The sequence below is a fragment of the Lupinus angustifolius genome, chromosome LG20 (genome assembly GCF_001865875.1).
Source record: "Lupinus angustifolius cultivar Tanjil chromosome LG20, LupAngTanjil_v1.0, whole genome shotgun sequence".
Lineage (NCBI taxonomy): Eukaryota > Viridiplantae > Streptophyta > Magnoliopsida > Fabales > Fabaceae > Lupinus > Lupinus angustifolius.
In genome coordinates, this window is record NC_032028.1 from 417507 (window position 1) to 432003 (window position 14497).

The 14497-nt window shown below is 32.9% G+C and overlaps 2 protein-coding genes and 1 pseudogene across 3 annotated transcripts; all 3 read right to left on the minus strand.

The window, feature by feature from the left end:
- LOC109335592 (pentatricopeptide repeat-containing protein At1g55630-like) lies at positions 599 to 3271 on the minus strand. 2 transcript variants are annotated; one of them, XM_019571737.1, is made up of 2 exons: positions 1337 to 3238; positions 599 to 924 (listed from the first exon to the last, which is right to left on the minus strand). In XM_019571737.1, exon 1 carries the CDS (start codon positions 2906 to 2908, stop codon positions 1475 to 1477), a length of 1434 nt encoding a protein of 477 aa, XP_019427282.1. In that variant the 5' UTR covers positions 2909 to 3238; the 3' UTR covers positions 599 to 924; positions 1337 to 1474. The 2 variants fall into 2 exon arrangements, with proteins under 2 accessions (XP_019427282.1, XP_019427283.1); XM_019571738.1 differs by lacking the exon at positions 599 to 924 and having other exon boundaries at positions 1077 to 2819; positions 3102 to 3271.
- LOC109335598 lies at positions 5272 to 7581 on the minus strand (annotated as a pseudogene).
- Positions 8476 to 9487, minus strand: LOC109335597 (hevamine-A-like). The gene has a single exon (XM_019571742.1). The coding sequence runs from the start codon at positions 9440 to 9442 to the stop codon at positions 8564 to 8566; it is 879 nt and encodes a 292-aa protein (XP_019427287.1). The 5' UTR covers positions 9443 to 9487; the 3' UTR covers positions 8476 to 8563.

Consider the following 14497-nt stretch of genomic DNA (forward strand, 5'->3'; position numbering starts at 1 on the left):
TATGATGTTAATTGCAGCAAAAGATATACTTTATTATGCGGCATATTCAAAAGTAATTGTAACTGAACAAAATCAGGAAAAACTACGCTAATGACAATTTGGCCTATACACATGGGAGTGTTTTTTAGTATACGAAGAATTGCTGTCTACAAAAAGGTTCAGTTTGCTCAACAACATCACAGGCATCTGCAATAAAACAATCAGGTCGGGAGAATATTGCTTATTGGATAGCATCCTATGAATCTGTTTGGACTCTGATTCCATTCTGCATAATAACAGAACATGCCTATCCTGCATGGACACAGAGCAACATATCAAGCCAACAAATTAACCATGACAATAACCAGACAGCAAGAAGGGACTTGCTTTCAGTCTACATCTGGAACATGGCTGCAGAGTAATGGCTGCCTTTGAAGCCACAACTAAAGCAGATCAACCGACTTAAGAATGCGTGTGGAAAGCAACATAACAAACTATTGCCTCTCTGGCTCTTGACAATATCTCAAGTTGCAATTCCTTGCTCTGGATATGAAACATCCACCAATGAACTACAAAACTTAGTCTTACAGCCAAAAATTTAAAAATATGCTTTATTAACTATAAATTCAGTCTCCAAATTGTGAATGCCAAAAATAGACTTCCACTTAATAAAAAATAATCAATATTGAACAGAAAAAAGGGAACAAGCAGAATGACTACAAAAAATGGGTCATGACTCATGTCATGTGTAAATAAAAAAAAGAAATCATGAAACAAAGGTTACACTTGATAGTGATTATAGCAAACATTCAATGCTACAAAATATATTTTACATCAATAGAACATGGTCGACTTTGCATGTCACAGAAAAGTTTCATGTCCTTCAAAATCCAATGCACTATTTTTGTTTGGGGAAAGGGTAAGAAAATCTACCATTTCCGAAAGCTGAGAGCAAATAGTGTACCAAAGTAATACATTTAGTTGATTGACTATCAGAAATCTCTCTAAGATAATCAATCCTTACACACTAAGTTATAAGTAGTTACAGCAGAAACCAAAGAAAAAAAAATCACATAGCTCCAGTTAGATTTAGTATCCCGTAAGTGCAAAAACATTGTTATTACCAAAAAAGGTGCATAATGTTTACACACTAGGAGAAATAAAGATGATTTATGCATCTTAGTCTTGAGAATGGGCTCTGGCAAATACAGGCCGGTATGAATGAAAACAAAAGCATAGCCTAAAACAATGAGCAATCAATATCGATCATATAGTATATTAAGGAGGACAAAATTGGGCATACAGGTTTATATGTCAGTTACATAGTGTTGAAAGGAAGTCGGGGGGAACCACATACTCTATTTCTCCAGCTTCCGATCAGTTGGAGTAGCAGATAATTGGTCTCAATTAACAAGATAATAAGTTGATGCCACTTGGGTTAAAACATCCAATTTGACAATCAACCATATGACTATACCTTCTACCCTTTAAACCATTAAAGTGTGTGGGCATACTTCCCCTTCTCATTCATCTGTTGTATCACTTCATGAGCATCAGCAACCTTTCCAGCATTCCGTAAACTACGCACTAACGAATTATAGATAACGAAGTTTGGGCTACAACCTCTGTTCTCCATGTCCTTGAGCATAGAGCATGCTTCATCAAACTTTCCTGCCATACATAATCCCCGAATCATGGAATTATATGTAAACACATTTGGAACTTGCTCTCTAGAAATCATCTCATGAAACAATTCCTGAGCTTTCTCAAGCTCACCAGCCACTACATATCCTGTAATCATTACAGTGTAAGCCACCACATCTGGCATGCACCCATTCTTTATCATCTCATCAAAAAAATATTTGCAAGCATCCAGATTACCAGCCCTGCTGAGTCCATCTATCAAAGTGGTGAAATGAAGTACAGCAGGCTCAATGCCTGCTTCTCTCATGTGATTTAAAAGATTAAGAGCCGCAAGCGGTTTGTCTCCTTTACCAAGAACATGAAGAAGAATGTTGTACGTATGAAAATCTGGAGAAAGTCCATTTCCACCCATTTCATCAAGCAGTCTGTGAAACTGATCCAACTTCCCGAGTCTGTACTTGGCATACATGACAATATTATAAGTTAAAACATCTGAGGAAAAACCCTCTAGCAACATCTGTTGATAAACCCACTCAATCAACTTGTACTGCTTTAAAACTAGAAGACCATGGAGAATTGCATTGTAGGAGTGCTTAAAAGGCCTATAGTTAAACGTCTTCGATTTTATGAACCTCTCCATCAATTTCTTTGCCAAGCCTGCCTCACCACAAGTTCGAATCAAAATATTGAAAGTACGGGCAGTAGTTGGGAGCCCTTTCTCAATCATCTCATCAACCAACCTCCACAAAGCCTTAAACTCTTCACATTGAGCATATATGTTCAAAATTAAGTGATAACCATTCACAGTGTGCTGGTAACTCTCCTGTTGATTACACCATGTGAAAAACTTATATGCCAACTTTGCACACCTCGTCTTATTTTCGCCGTTTATGCTCTTCAATATTCCAAAGAGAACTTCCCTCACAAGAATCCCTGATGGCCTTACATGCAACTCATCTAAAGCTGACCTTGCATCAAGACCGGGGCCATCTTGCCGAAGAATCTCAAGGACCTTCTTAGCATCTAACTTCACAGTATCTAAAAATCCTTTTCGAAGTGAATAATAATGTTTTTGGTTACTGCTCCAATCCTCATTAGAATGAAACCTATCGTTTCCCTCCAAATTTGAATCATAATCTGACACCATTTTCTTCAAAGGTTCCTCAACACATTCAAACTCATGATCACTACCAAACCTGTGATCACAAAATTTACGCGAAATAACCCAAAAAGGGGAATAAAATTTAACCACCCTTCGACCTAAAAGGGCTATAATTGAATTCATAGTTTGAATTCGGACCCATCATCTCTGCAACTCCGAAATAAGCAAAAAACAAAATTTTCGCAGCAATTCTGCGTTATTTCTTTGGGGTGGAAGCTTTGAGAAGCACATTGTACTATAAAAACGATGGAAGTTTCGCCAAAAAATTTAATTTAGAAGAAGAAGGAGAGAAAAATGAATGGGGAAAATATGGTACCGAGTTGCAGGATATTTTGGAGAATTGGTAGACGCAATGTGGCGAATGTAGAAAGATGACATCATTCGAAGGTTGAATTCATTGTCTATGGTGTGAATGTGAACCCATGCTAAAACCCTAGAAACGATGAACCAATGAATGAAGAAGAAGAAGAAGAATCAAAACTTTACTTATCTCTGAACGCATCGTTTCATTAACATGTATGTTTTTTTAAATTTTCAATGCTTTTAGGTTTGGGCTTTTTAAGTGTCCATTCAAAAAATGACAGGCCTGTTATGTTCTCACCATATTCATCCAGAGTTTAACATTTAAGCACTGACCGTGTGAATTTTTTTACACCATCAACTCATCATCCACCATTGATTTGTATTACTTTTGCTTAAGAGTCAATAATGGTTAAAAAATGAATGGTGAATAATTCACTGATAGTATAAAATACATTTACACTATCAATGTGTATACATATTAAACTCTTCATCCAATGTTCAAGGAACATTTTTTACACCCCAATCAACTTTATCAATTAAGTAAAATTGTGTAATCACACATTAAAACTTAAGCAAAGAAAATGAATTAATTGATTTTTTTATGAACCTTTCCATTTTTTATAGCATAATGAAGTTGGTAGGGTAAGTTACAAGGGATGAAATAGAAGAGTTGAAGATGAGAAGAAAAATGAAATGATAGGGATGCATTCTAGAATTTTTCAAAAAAGAATGGGATGTATTTAATTTAGTATGTCCTAAAACAAAGTTATTGGATTGTGCATACAGATTTTTCATGTGGTAGTCATTAACACTAGCAAATAAAGTAAAAACTATTAACTACCACTAAAAACATTAAAAAATTGTAACGACTTCTATGTTTTCCAGCTGTTAGAAAATTTAATCAAATTGAAACCTTGTGTATTATCAAATATAACTATGATGAGATAATGTAATGGAGTAACACCATAACAAAGTTAATGTAGTACTTAAATCATTGACTTTATTTAATTGACTAATTTTTTAGGTTGAACTTTTTTATCCAGCAAAAGATGTAATACTTCAACCTTTCTGATTAGATTGGCAATAATCCAACAAAAGAAGGACCATCTTCAATTGTTAGAAGGAAGTTCATGAAATTTAATTCATTGGGCAGTATTTTAGGAGTTTTATCCTTAACCTTCTATCTCTTTATCACTCCAACGACTTCGACAATTTGTGGCAAATCTACTACCCCAAATCTTTAAGCACCAAAAAGTTTGCACAATCTAAAAGTGGAAACTGAAACAGAAAAATATGCAATACTAAATAGGAAATTGAATTGAAGTATTAATGAAAGTAAGATACAATACAATACAATATAATACATTTTTTTCCAACTCAGTCATATCTCAAGTTCATAACAACAATGTTAATACCAAGTGTAAAAAGAAAATGGATACTGTTCTCACTCTAGGCAGGCACGAGATGTTGAACTACATGACGACACTACCAATTGATATATGTAGCATCATTGTCGTTCTTGAATAAGTTCCAACAAAAATCTTGAATCTTTAAAGACCAAATATCATGAGATTTTCATGGTTAGGAAATTTCAGGCTTTTTCATCCACTAGCTATCTGAGTGGTGCTGCATAAAATCTTCTATTCTGAGGTGTAAATGTTAATAAAAAAATCATTTTCAGCTCGATATGAAGTAACTAGTTTTGATAGACAATGAAAGGATATAATCCTTTAGGTTGTTGGATAAAGTAAACAACAAAAGTTCCTAGGACAAGAAGCCAGGATAGCAGAGTGACTTGATAGTTGAAACCAATTGGTCCCTCTCTCATGTCCCCATTTCAGACAATAAGTATTTGCTACAAAATACAACACTCATTAATGCAGGTCTACTTCTCAAAAGAATGTTATTATAAGAAGGAAACAAAGTATGACATGAGTATTTTGGATTAAAAAATGACCGAGTTTTTATCATTCAGAGAATACCATTTGTGAAATATTTATCTTGAAATTCGATCAAAGGGTAAGTTCAAAGCTTTCACTTTTGGTGAAATCTTGGCAGAAACCTTCATGTGAAAAGATTAGTGAGATCCTCAGTAACCTTCATGCTATTTGCATATTGTGCTATCACTGCTACTATTTCTTACTTATTAGAACTAACAATAATATTACCACCAGTGTCATATTGTAGAACCACCAACCCCCACATTCTGTCTTCCCGAACCTCATTTTAATCCTTCTCATATATTAAAGATGATGAAATTTAATATCAAACTTGGTAAAGGCTAAATTGGGGTGGCACTAACTGAGTAGATTTGATACTAGCAGTAAGAACATAGTAAAAAACAATACTATTTCATGAGATCCAGAAATACAAAAGCATTCTACAAGCTATGCAACAACATTGATGGCAAGAGGTTCCTAACCGTACAAAAACTGAACCCATCACCATGCCAAGAAATACAAGAGGAAGCATCCTCTGAATGTTAAAATGTGCCAAGGCAAAAGCTATAGAACTAATTAACTAATTAAAATTGCGCACCATACAGGCATGTACTTGGTTAAAGATGGAAGAAGGAAGCCATGGAAGACAATCTCCTCCCATATTGGGGCACAAACTGAGACAACTACTGCATAGAGGGCCAATGCCACAGGGTCCTGAGCTACAATTGATTGCTCTACAACTGAGATGGTATTGGAAACTGGAGTAGATTGAAGAACAGGTAACAAGTTTAGGTTAATTAGTGACAACTGACTGATACCCAGGGAACATGAGGCAGCCTAAACCAACATCATACTACAACTTCCCTTTCAGTTCAAATTTGAACCAGTCGGGTGAAAGTGGTTTAAACTTTGCCAAACAACGATGAAGTAATGCTATCCCAACCACACCTTCAGCAAAGTCAGTCAAAAGGCTGTACAAAGCTTGCCCTCTGTATGTAAGATACTCCTTTCTAAATCCTGCTGTATAAGCCAAAATTGGAACTATCCAAGATCCTATGAACCAAAATAAAGCAATCCAAAGGAGAACAACCTGCAGAACCCAACTTAGTTTGCTCTTCTAGATGTGATGATACTAAGAAAAGGACCAACCTACTAAACTGTATAGTTTCTAAATATATTTTATAATTAAATCCATTTAGTAGTCACTAATTGAAGTGAATCATGACAAATAGGCTTATAACAAATCAACAAATAGCATAAGAATTCTGAAATGTAAGACTAGCTTATTAATTCTGTATCAAACATTGAAACTGGTAAAATCAACATGACAACATTTTTTAATAATAAACCATCAATCGTATACAAAACAGATGGATAACTTTTATCATTTTGCCGATGAAAAAAGGTAAAATTGTCAAGCAATAAAATTATCACATTCCTGGAAGCAAGGAATCCTCACTCATCCCTAAACCCTAAATCCTAAAAAGGGAGAACTGTGCATTCCTAGTTATATGGAATCAGGGCATGGAATGGCCATGCCATGTCTTTTTCACTACTAAACATAGTAATGGAATCCTATGGAAAAGAGGCTGAAACAGAATCCTCATTCTTGCATACCAAAGACACTCTCTAATCATAGACAACATGGGTAATGGCTTCCAAATAATAAGGAAGAACATACCTGAACAATGGTCTTCACTGTCCAAGGTTCCACACTAAGAACAGAAGTTATGACCTTCAATATTAAAAAAAGCACTTCCATTATTCCTGGGATTCTATAAAGACATTTGCATTACTTAACATAACATAGACACATTGTGAAGATTCAAAAGCTATATTTTGATAATGATACAATTTCTCTGGAGAAACTCAAATCCATTAGAAGGAGCAAAATGATGTAAGCTCACAAATCTTCGCAAAAGAGATGCATCAACAGTTCATGACAATAAATCTATAACCCTCTCACCAAATTTAGGCCCACAATTTGATTTTCATCTGAAAGTTTAAATGAATCCAAAACTATTATAAAACTGAGAAATCCACTTAAACGCCCTACCTTCTGAAAATATGATTTTTCTCATATATATAATCTCTTTCTCTTCTGCCTCCACATTTTCTTATTTGTTCCCTCTCATACAACAGCAATGTACAGAAAGTGTAAAAAAAATTGTTTGTTAATTTGCTAACAACTTGAAGTGTAAAGTTGAAATAATAATGGAAAACTACTTTTTGGTTCATGTGTGCTACCATATTCATTATCCTGAAAAGCTAATCAACATATTTCTTTCCTCTACTACTTTCTTGATACCTTTATAGTAATTGAAAACAGCGCACTTCCTGCATTGGAACTTAACAATTTAAGAGTGACTGGAATTAGGGTCACTCAAAGCTCATTGATGCCATCCCAATTTCAATACAGCCACAACCCACAACCCAAGTAATTGAAACAGAGTATGTTAGCTCTGTTAAAAAAGATTGAATGGTCGGAACATGCCACAAATTCATCAAATTCATCAAATTCATCAAATTCTCTCTCTCTCTCTCTCTCTCTCTCTCTCTCTGACTCTCTCTCTCTCTCTCTCCGTTATTATTAGCCAAAGGCAACAAGAGCAATATATATATATATAGGTAATAGTTTCAAGTTTCAGCGTAAATAACACGCTAATTACCGTAATGGGCTTCGGGCCCAATACTTTAAATAACACGCCACGTAAATGTCACGCGCAACATGGGCCCTGGCCCAATACTTTAAATCAGACGCTTCATTGCTGCAATCTTAATTAGCGTCTTATACTTCCTCTAATCTTAATTAAATATTTACCTTGGTGGCTCATTTACTTTGTCATTAGAGTTTGTGAATTTTCATAATCAAAAATTGGACTTTGTCTCCTCTTTATTATTATACATAAGATTATGACACATGGAAATTTTTTTTATTGATTTAGATTTTTATACTTTTAAAATTAAATGTTTTAAAATACATTTCTCTCATATTCCAAATATGAGAGCATCTATTATTATTGGAGATGAATCATTCGATACTAATAATATGAAAAATGAATTAAGCTGACGTATTTTATATCATTCCTCACCTCTATCCTTATTCCTAATTGTCTATCACTTTAACAATTCATGGTGGTTGTATATTTAATTGCAACTCTCCTATTATTTGATTTTTACCTTCAAACTTTATTCTTAAAACTTAACTTTAGTCACAAAAATATTAATTTAAATTCATCAAAGCATAAAAATATAGGTAATTATAATTCACTAGCAACCAGAGTGACAAAGTCGATAGAAACGACTATTTTAAATTATAATCGTTGCAAGTTGAACAATCAAATGCAAAATAGCTTTTTCATTTAACTAAGGGAGAGTATATAGGGAATTAGCTATTGTAGAAAACGTTAATAACTTATTAAGATAAGTTTATAAAAAGATCTGAGATAGCAACAATCTACTTTCCAAAGTTGATTGCTATTCTTTATTAATACTTTAAAACTAAGAGAGTTGGTGATACAAATCATTGATTAATTCAAACGCTACTAATAATGGAAGTACTATACCCATTCTGTAAATCATAGAACCTTGACCACAACATCACCCCTCCATACTTTGCTGATTTCTTTATCACAGGCAAGATTTCAGATGTCAACACGTCGGCCGGAATGAAACCGCTACCGGCCGCCGCTGTAGCCGCTGGCAGCCCCAAGAATATCTTCCCTGCTGGCACCGTAGTAGTCCACCGATTCCATGAATTAACAAGGTTGGTTATGTTCCCATTAGCATAAGCACAAGGTGGGTTATTATAGAATTGCACCCAAACAAAGTCAAATAGTCCTGTGTTTAGGGCAGTGCCCAAAAATTTATCAGGAATTGGACATTGAGGGGCAGCACCTAAGTACACTTTATAATTCTTAAGGAAACGTGCAAGGTGCTCATAGTTTTGTGTTGAGCCAAGTTCAATATCAAAATCTATGCCATCTAAGACAGCATCACCTAATGGCCTTGAAGATGACTTGCCACCCAAGAAAGTGTTCCACAAGAACTTTGAAACATTTCTTGCATCTTCTACTGAAGATAAAGAATAGCTTCCGATTCCTCCACCAATTGAGAGCAACACTTTGATTCCTTTGCTTTGACAATCCTTGATATCTGCACTAAACTTGGTGCATGTACCAGAAGGTGGGTCACAATGACCAGCCAAGTTCAATTCAGGTGTTTGGCCATTACCAAACTTGTTCAAAAATGCTATGTTTACGTAAGAGTATTTGCCTGTGGCACATGTTTCTGAAAGTGTGCCCTCGTTGCCATTTTGGCCCCAATAAATGGCTATGCCACCGGCATAGGAGGCTCCGATAAGAGTGAGGAAGATGAAGAGAAGAGACAAGGGATAATGAGAGTTTTTTGTCATCTTTGTAAAAATGGGTTTTGTTTTTCTCCTTTGATGTGTTATGAAGGATGAGTTGCACTCGTGATACTTATATAGGGTAGTGAAGGTGCATGACAAGGATCTCTTGTCCTTAAACATGTCCTTAAGTCAGTCTCAAACCAATAACAATATGTTATTTAAAAAATTGAAGTATTCATGATTTTTTATATTTTTATTTCACTATGATTGATTGGTTTGGAACAAACTTTGAGACAGTTGATCTCATCATGAAAGGGAGCACTTACAATTAACCACTTTTAAGTTTGAAGATTATTGGATGAAAAAGGAAGGTTCCTATTAGTTAAGGTCTAAGGATGATGTTGAGAAAAAGAGAATTCCATTTCACACAGTTATGAGGCCACTTGGGGAAATGGTCAAAAGATTTATAGCATATACCTTCCAATAGCTATGTTTTATGTTAATTAATTTGTGGGATCACTATGGCCACTATCATTGTCGTTGTATTTATGTTTATCAACTAAATAAACCAAACATTGACTAGAGGGGTAAATAATCTTGTTCTGGTGTTAGTCTATAAAATGATCTTAGTCGTGTTTGAAATTGAAACTAATAATCATATTTTAATGATGCTGAAGAAATATTATTCCTTAGTCTAATCTATTCGAGTTAAGGTCTGATTTTTGTATAAGTCTCCTTATAATAATAGCAATTTGCTATATTTAATTAATTGTAGGATGAGATAAAGTGATAGATAACAACAAACAAAGTATTAATTTGTAAAAAAATGATATATCATCCTATAAATTCTTCTATATTATAGTAAAAAGTAACATAGGTCACAAGTGATATTGTATTTATTTGATTCATAAATGATAAATGTCATTTTTTTTATGAATATAAAAAATTGTATAAAGATATATATCATTACTCTCATGATGAACCCGCAGTTGACATTCGTTTTATGGCTCACAAAAGACTCATCCCTTCCTGGCATTGATTCGTGGCAGCTTGGAATTGCACTTGAGATTTTTATATATTTTTTATATAACTAAGAGTATCAACATATTATATGTGTAAAGAATTAATCTCTTTTTAAGAATAACTTTTGTTGAGATTGATAATCACATTAATTTTTGTTGGATAGAGATATTCTGATTCGATAAGAAAAAAAGAGGAGAAATGTGAAGTGGAATTTGTGGGTGTAGTGATAATATATTATAATGTTATAATGCGAAGCTTCCGGTCATGAATGGCGTCAAAGGAGGAGTGTTTTGTGTGCAATAAAAGGAATGTCAACGCCACAATTCCAATTCGGTGTCAAAGCAGGGCTTGGTCAACTATGTTTTCATTACTTTACAAATAACTGGAAATTCATCATCTAAATAATAATAAATTGAACAGTAATATTACCTTTTTTCCAGTGGAATTTGTTCTTGGTGAATACAATAATTTTTCATTTGTAAGGTATATTGTGAAAACTGAATTATATCGGTCTGATTTGAATTTCTTTCGAAGTGTGGTTACATTATTTAATTGTTTATAGGGCTAAATTAAGTTGAATTGATCAAAATCGGTCAAATATGCTCCAATTTTTTTAAAATGTGTTATAGCTTTGAGCGATTCTTTTACATGTCCTATGGTCCAAAAATGCAACAAATGAAAATTAAAGTTAGCTTTAAACTAAAACTAGAAGTCAACTCCATCATCGACTTAGAACAATAATCATCTCTATTAATAGAGAACAAATACTTGATTTTATTAATGTTTTTTTAATAAAAGTATTATTTCATTACATGCAAGAAAATAAATATGTCTAATCATATTATTATTTTGTAATACTTATCTTTCTATTAATCAGTGGATATCATCTTTAATCAAGGTGTTACTCGGTGTAAACTAGGAGAATTTAAGGGGAAACTAAAAGAGTTTTCAACAAGTCAAAGTAGTTAATGCATTCACATACTCCCCTTTTTGAAAAGAAAAAAAAAGGATGGAAAACTTTGAGGATAACAGGATGAAGAGTATAGTTTCTGAACTAAATCAATACATTTTTATCTTTCAGACACTACATTATTTGATTCAATGTGTTTTTATGGACATTTTTTAAAATTATAGTCCAAGGTACTCAACTTAGTTTGATAATAAAATAATGAGTTAATTACACTGACACCTATGAGTTTTAGTGAAATTACATAAACCACTACTCACTTTTTTTATATATACACAAACATCATCTAGTTTTTTATACTTTTATTACACTAACCACCCCTGCACGAGAAATAAGTGTAATTTTTTAAATAAAAAATGTGATAAATACAATTAAGTAAACAAAACATCGTATATTATGAGGAAAAATCTAAATAATATACAAAACAATGTATCTTTATTATTTTTTATTACAAAATGCATCAACAATTTTAAAGAGATATTGTTTAAATTGTTCTTATACTATATTGTAAAGAACCAAAAATAATAAAGAAGTATCGACTCATATATTATTTGGACTAGTCTCCGCAATAGACCATGTTTTGTTTAACTTAATAACATTTATCACATTTTTTGTTTAAAAGATTGCACTTATTTCTCAGGCAGGGGGTGGTTCATGTAATGAAAGTATAAAAAATATGGGAGGTTTGTGCATGGGTAAAAAAGTGAAGGGTGATTTATATAATTTCACTAAAACTAAGGAGATGTCAATATAATTTACACCTTAAATTGAGATTTATTATTTGTGACATAGGAGAGGAATAATAAAGTGGAAGAATATTACTTGTACCTACGACTCTTATAATAGTCAATGATGATTGAAAATAAATGATAGATAATATAATGACAATATAAAAAACTATTACACTGTTGCTGTTGCGTATATCTTTTTTATCTTCTATAATTCATTGAATTCTTAGTTTGGTCAACAATATTGAATGGGATGAATTATTTATAAACTACAACAACGATTACATTCACACAAATATATTGTAACATGTTTTCTTGTGGACAAAACCCAATTTCAAAGAATTAGACTTCCTACATATTGAATTTCACAAAGCATGGCAACATAGATCCATCCAAACAAGAATCCATAAGTAAGGTAACATGTTTACTCTTCTAAAAATACAAGTGAAGTTGCATTGTGATGAATTTTATTTATAGGTAGACCAATATTCTAGAAAATTAACCCCCAATGCTGCTACTTAATGTCCTAAAACATGTATATATGAACATATATTCTAAGTTTGCTTTCGTCTGAAAGCACTCCACAAGTTATACCTAGACTGAAATCCTGCCAAAAGGGTGCCTCAATTAGAATTTGGATTTTAAGTTCTATAAACAAATATTCAGATTTGTAATATTAATGAACGAGCATAATAATACAATATATTTTTGGTACTATTAAAGATATCTCTCACTTTTAGAAAATCATTTGAGAAATTACCTTTTACTTTCGGGAAAGAAATAAAGGGCGATGTTCTTAATTTTGTGATTAGTCATGTTTTTTCTAATTAAAAAACTAATATCCAAATTCTTGTGCCTCAAGCAACCCACCATTGTGGCAAACTCAGTGGCAAAAGGATTGTGCAAAGTAGAATCTTTCACATCATCTTATGAAAGACATGGTAACCCATTCCCTTGGAATTGCCAAGAACCGAAGAATGAAGGCAAGAAGGAGAAGAGAACAAAAATGAATATAAACTCTTATTAAGCTTTTGGTTAAAATGTATAGAAGAAAAAATGAATGAGATAATTGAACAAATAAAGGACTTCCTTAAATAGGAAGTTTGCACAACAAGTAACTACCTAACTATAACTAATCTAACAAAAATCGAAAAGGGTAAGCTCAATACAGTTTTGACCCAAATAAAACTAAGACTCTAAAAACTTATGAGATAAAAACTTGTTATCAAATAAAAAGAAACTAATCATCATTGCCTTGTAATACACCTCTCTCAAATCTTTTCCCATCAACATGTCCATATGGAAGAGACCCTTTATAAAATGTTAGGGATACTTAAAATATGTTATTATGTTAGTTTCACATTATCTAATATTGGAATAGAGCAGAGGAATCAATGTTATATATTGGATTCATGGGTGTGCTAGGGTTTGTAATCCGTATTCTCTAGTAATATCTTGGTAGCTGCTTAACGCTCCCGAGGACATAATTACAATTGACCAAACCCCGTTATCAAATTCTCTTATTTCTGCGTGGTTAATTGGTAGGTAAGGTATAACTTTAACTTAATGTGAATCTGTTTGTGGTGAGGTGAGGGGACTTATGGAATGGAAAACATGGTTAAAGTGTATATTTTATTTGAAATATTTTTTATATGAGTTTCTAATGGAGGAAGGTTTTCAAGCAGTTAAGTGACTTATAAACACATGTCTAGTCCTTCAAAACAAAAACCCTTCATTATATGACTTTATATAAACAAATGAGTGAATTTCATGTAAGACCTAATAATAAATATGTTACTGGGAGATATTCCAAATATGTTGTACATTAAGTTTGAAAGAGATAATAGAGGGTTGATATGATAATTGATGTTGTTGTAAGCTTAGATTGTAATCAGCTGAGTCAATAAGGAACATATTTTGGTTTATGCTTTTGTTGTTGACTATGACAAGAGACACCAAAGAGCAAGACAACAAAGAGGGAAATGAGAATACCAACAAAAGAAATACCATTCATGTTAGGAATGTTGCAAACACACCATGTTCGGTCCCTCAAAACTAAGTTACATATATATATATATATTGTGTATGTGTATGTGAAGTTGGGATGACCATGTGGTTCTGCAAGTCTAAAAGCCCATGAGCAAATTGTATTTGTATTTATAAAGTAACATATGAGTACACACTTTTCACTTTGATAAAAGAACTAAAGTTAATGTCTTTTTCTTTTCAAAGTTAAAGATGTTTGTTCAATATGTCAACTTTAGTTAAACATTTTTGTATTACATGTATTTTGGTTAATATTGTTAATTTTCTCTTATTTAGGCTATTGATGTTATGGAGTTGCCCTATCTGCTATATGACTTTCGTGATTTTTAATTGCATAGGCTATATATGTGGTTA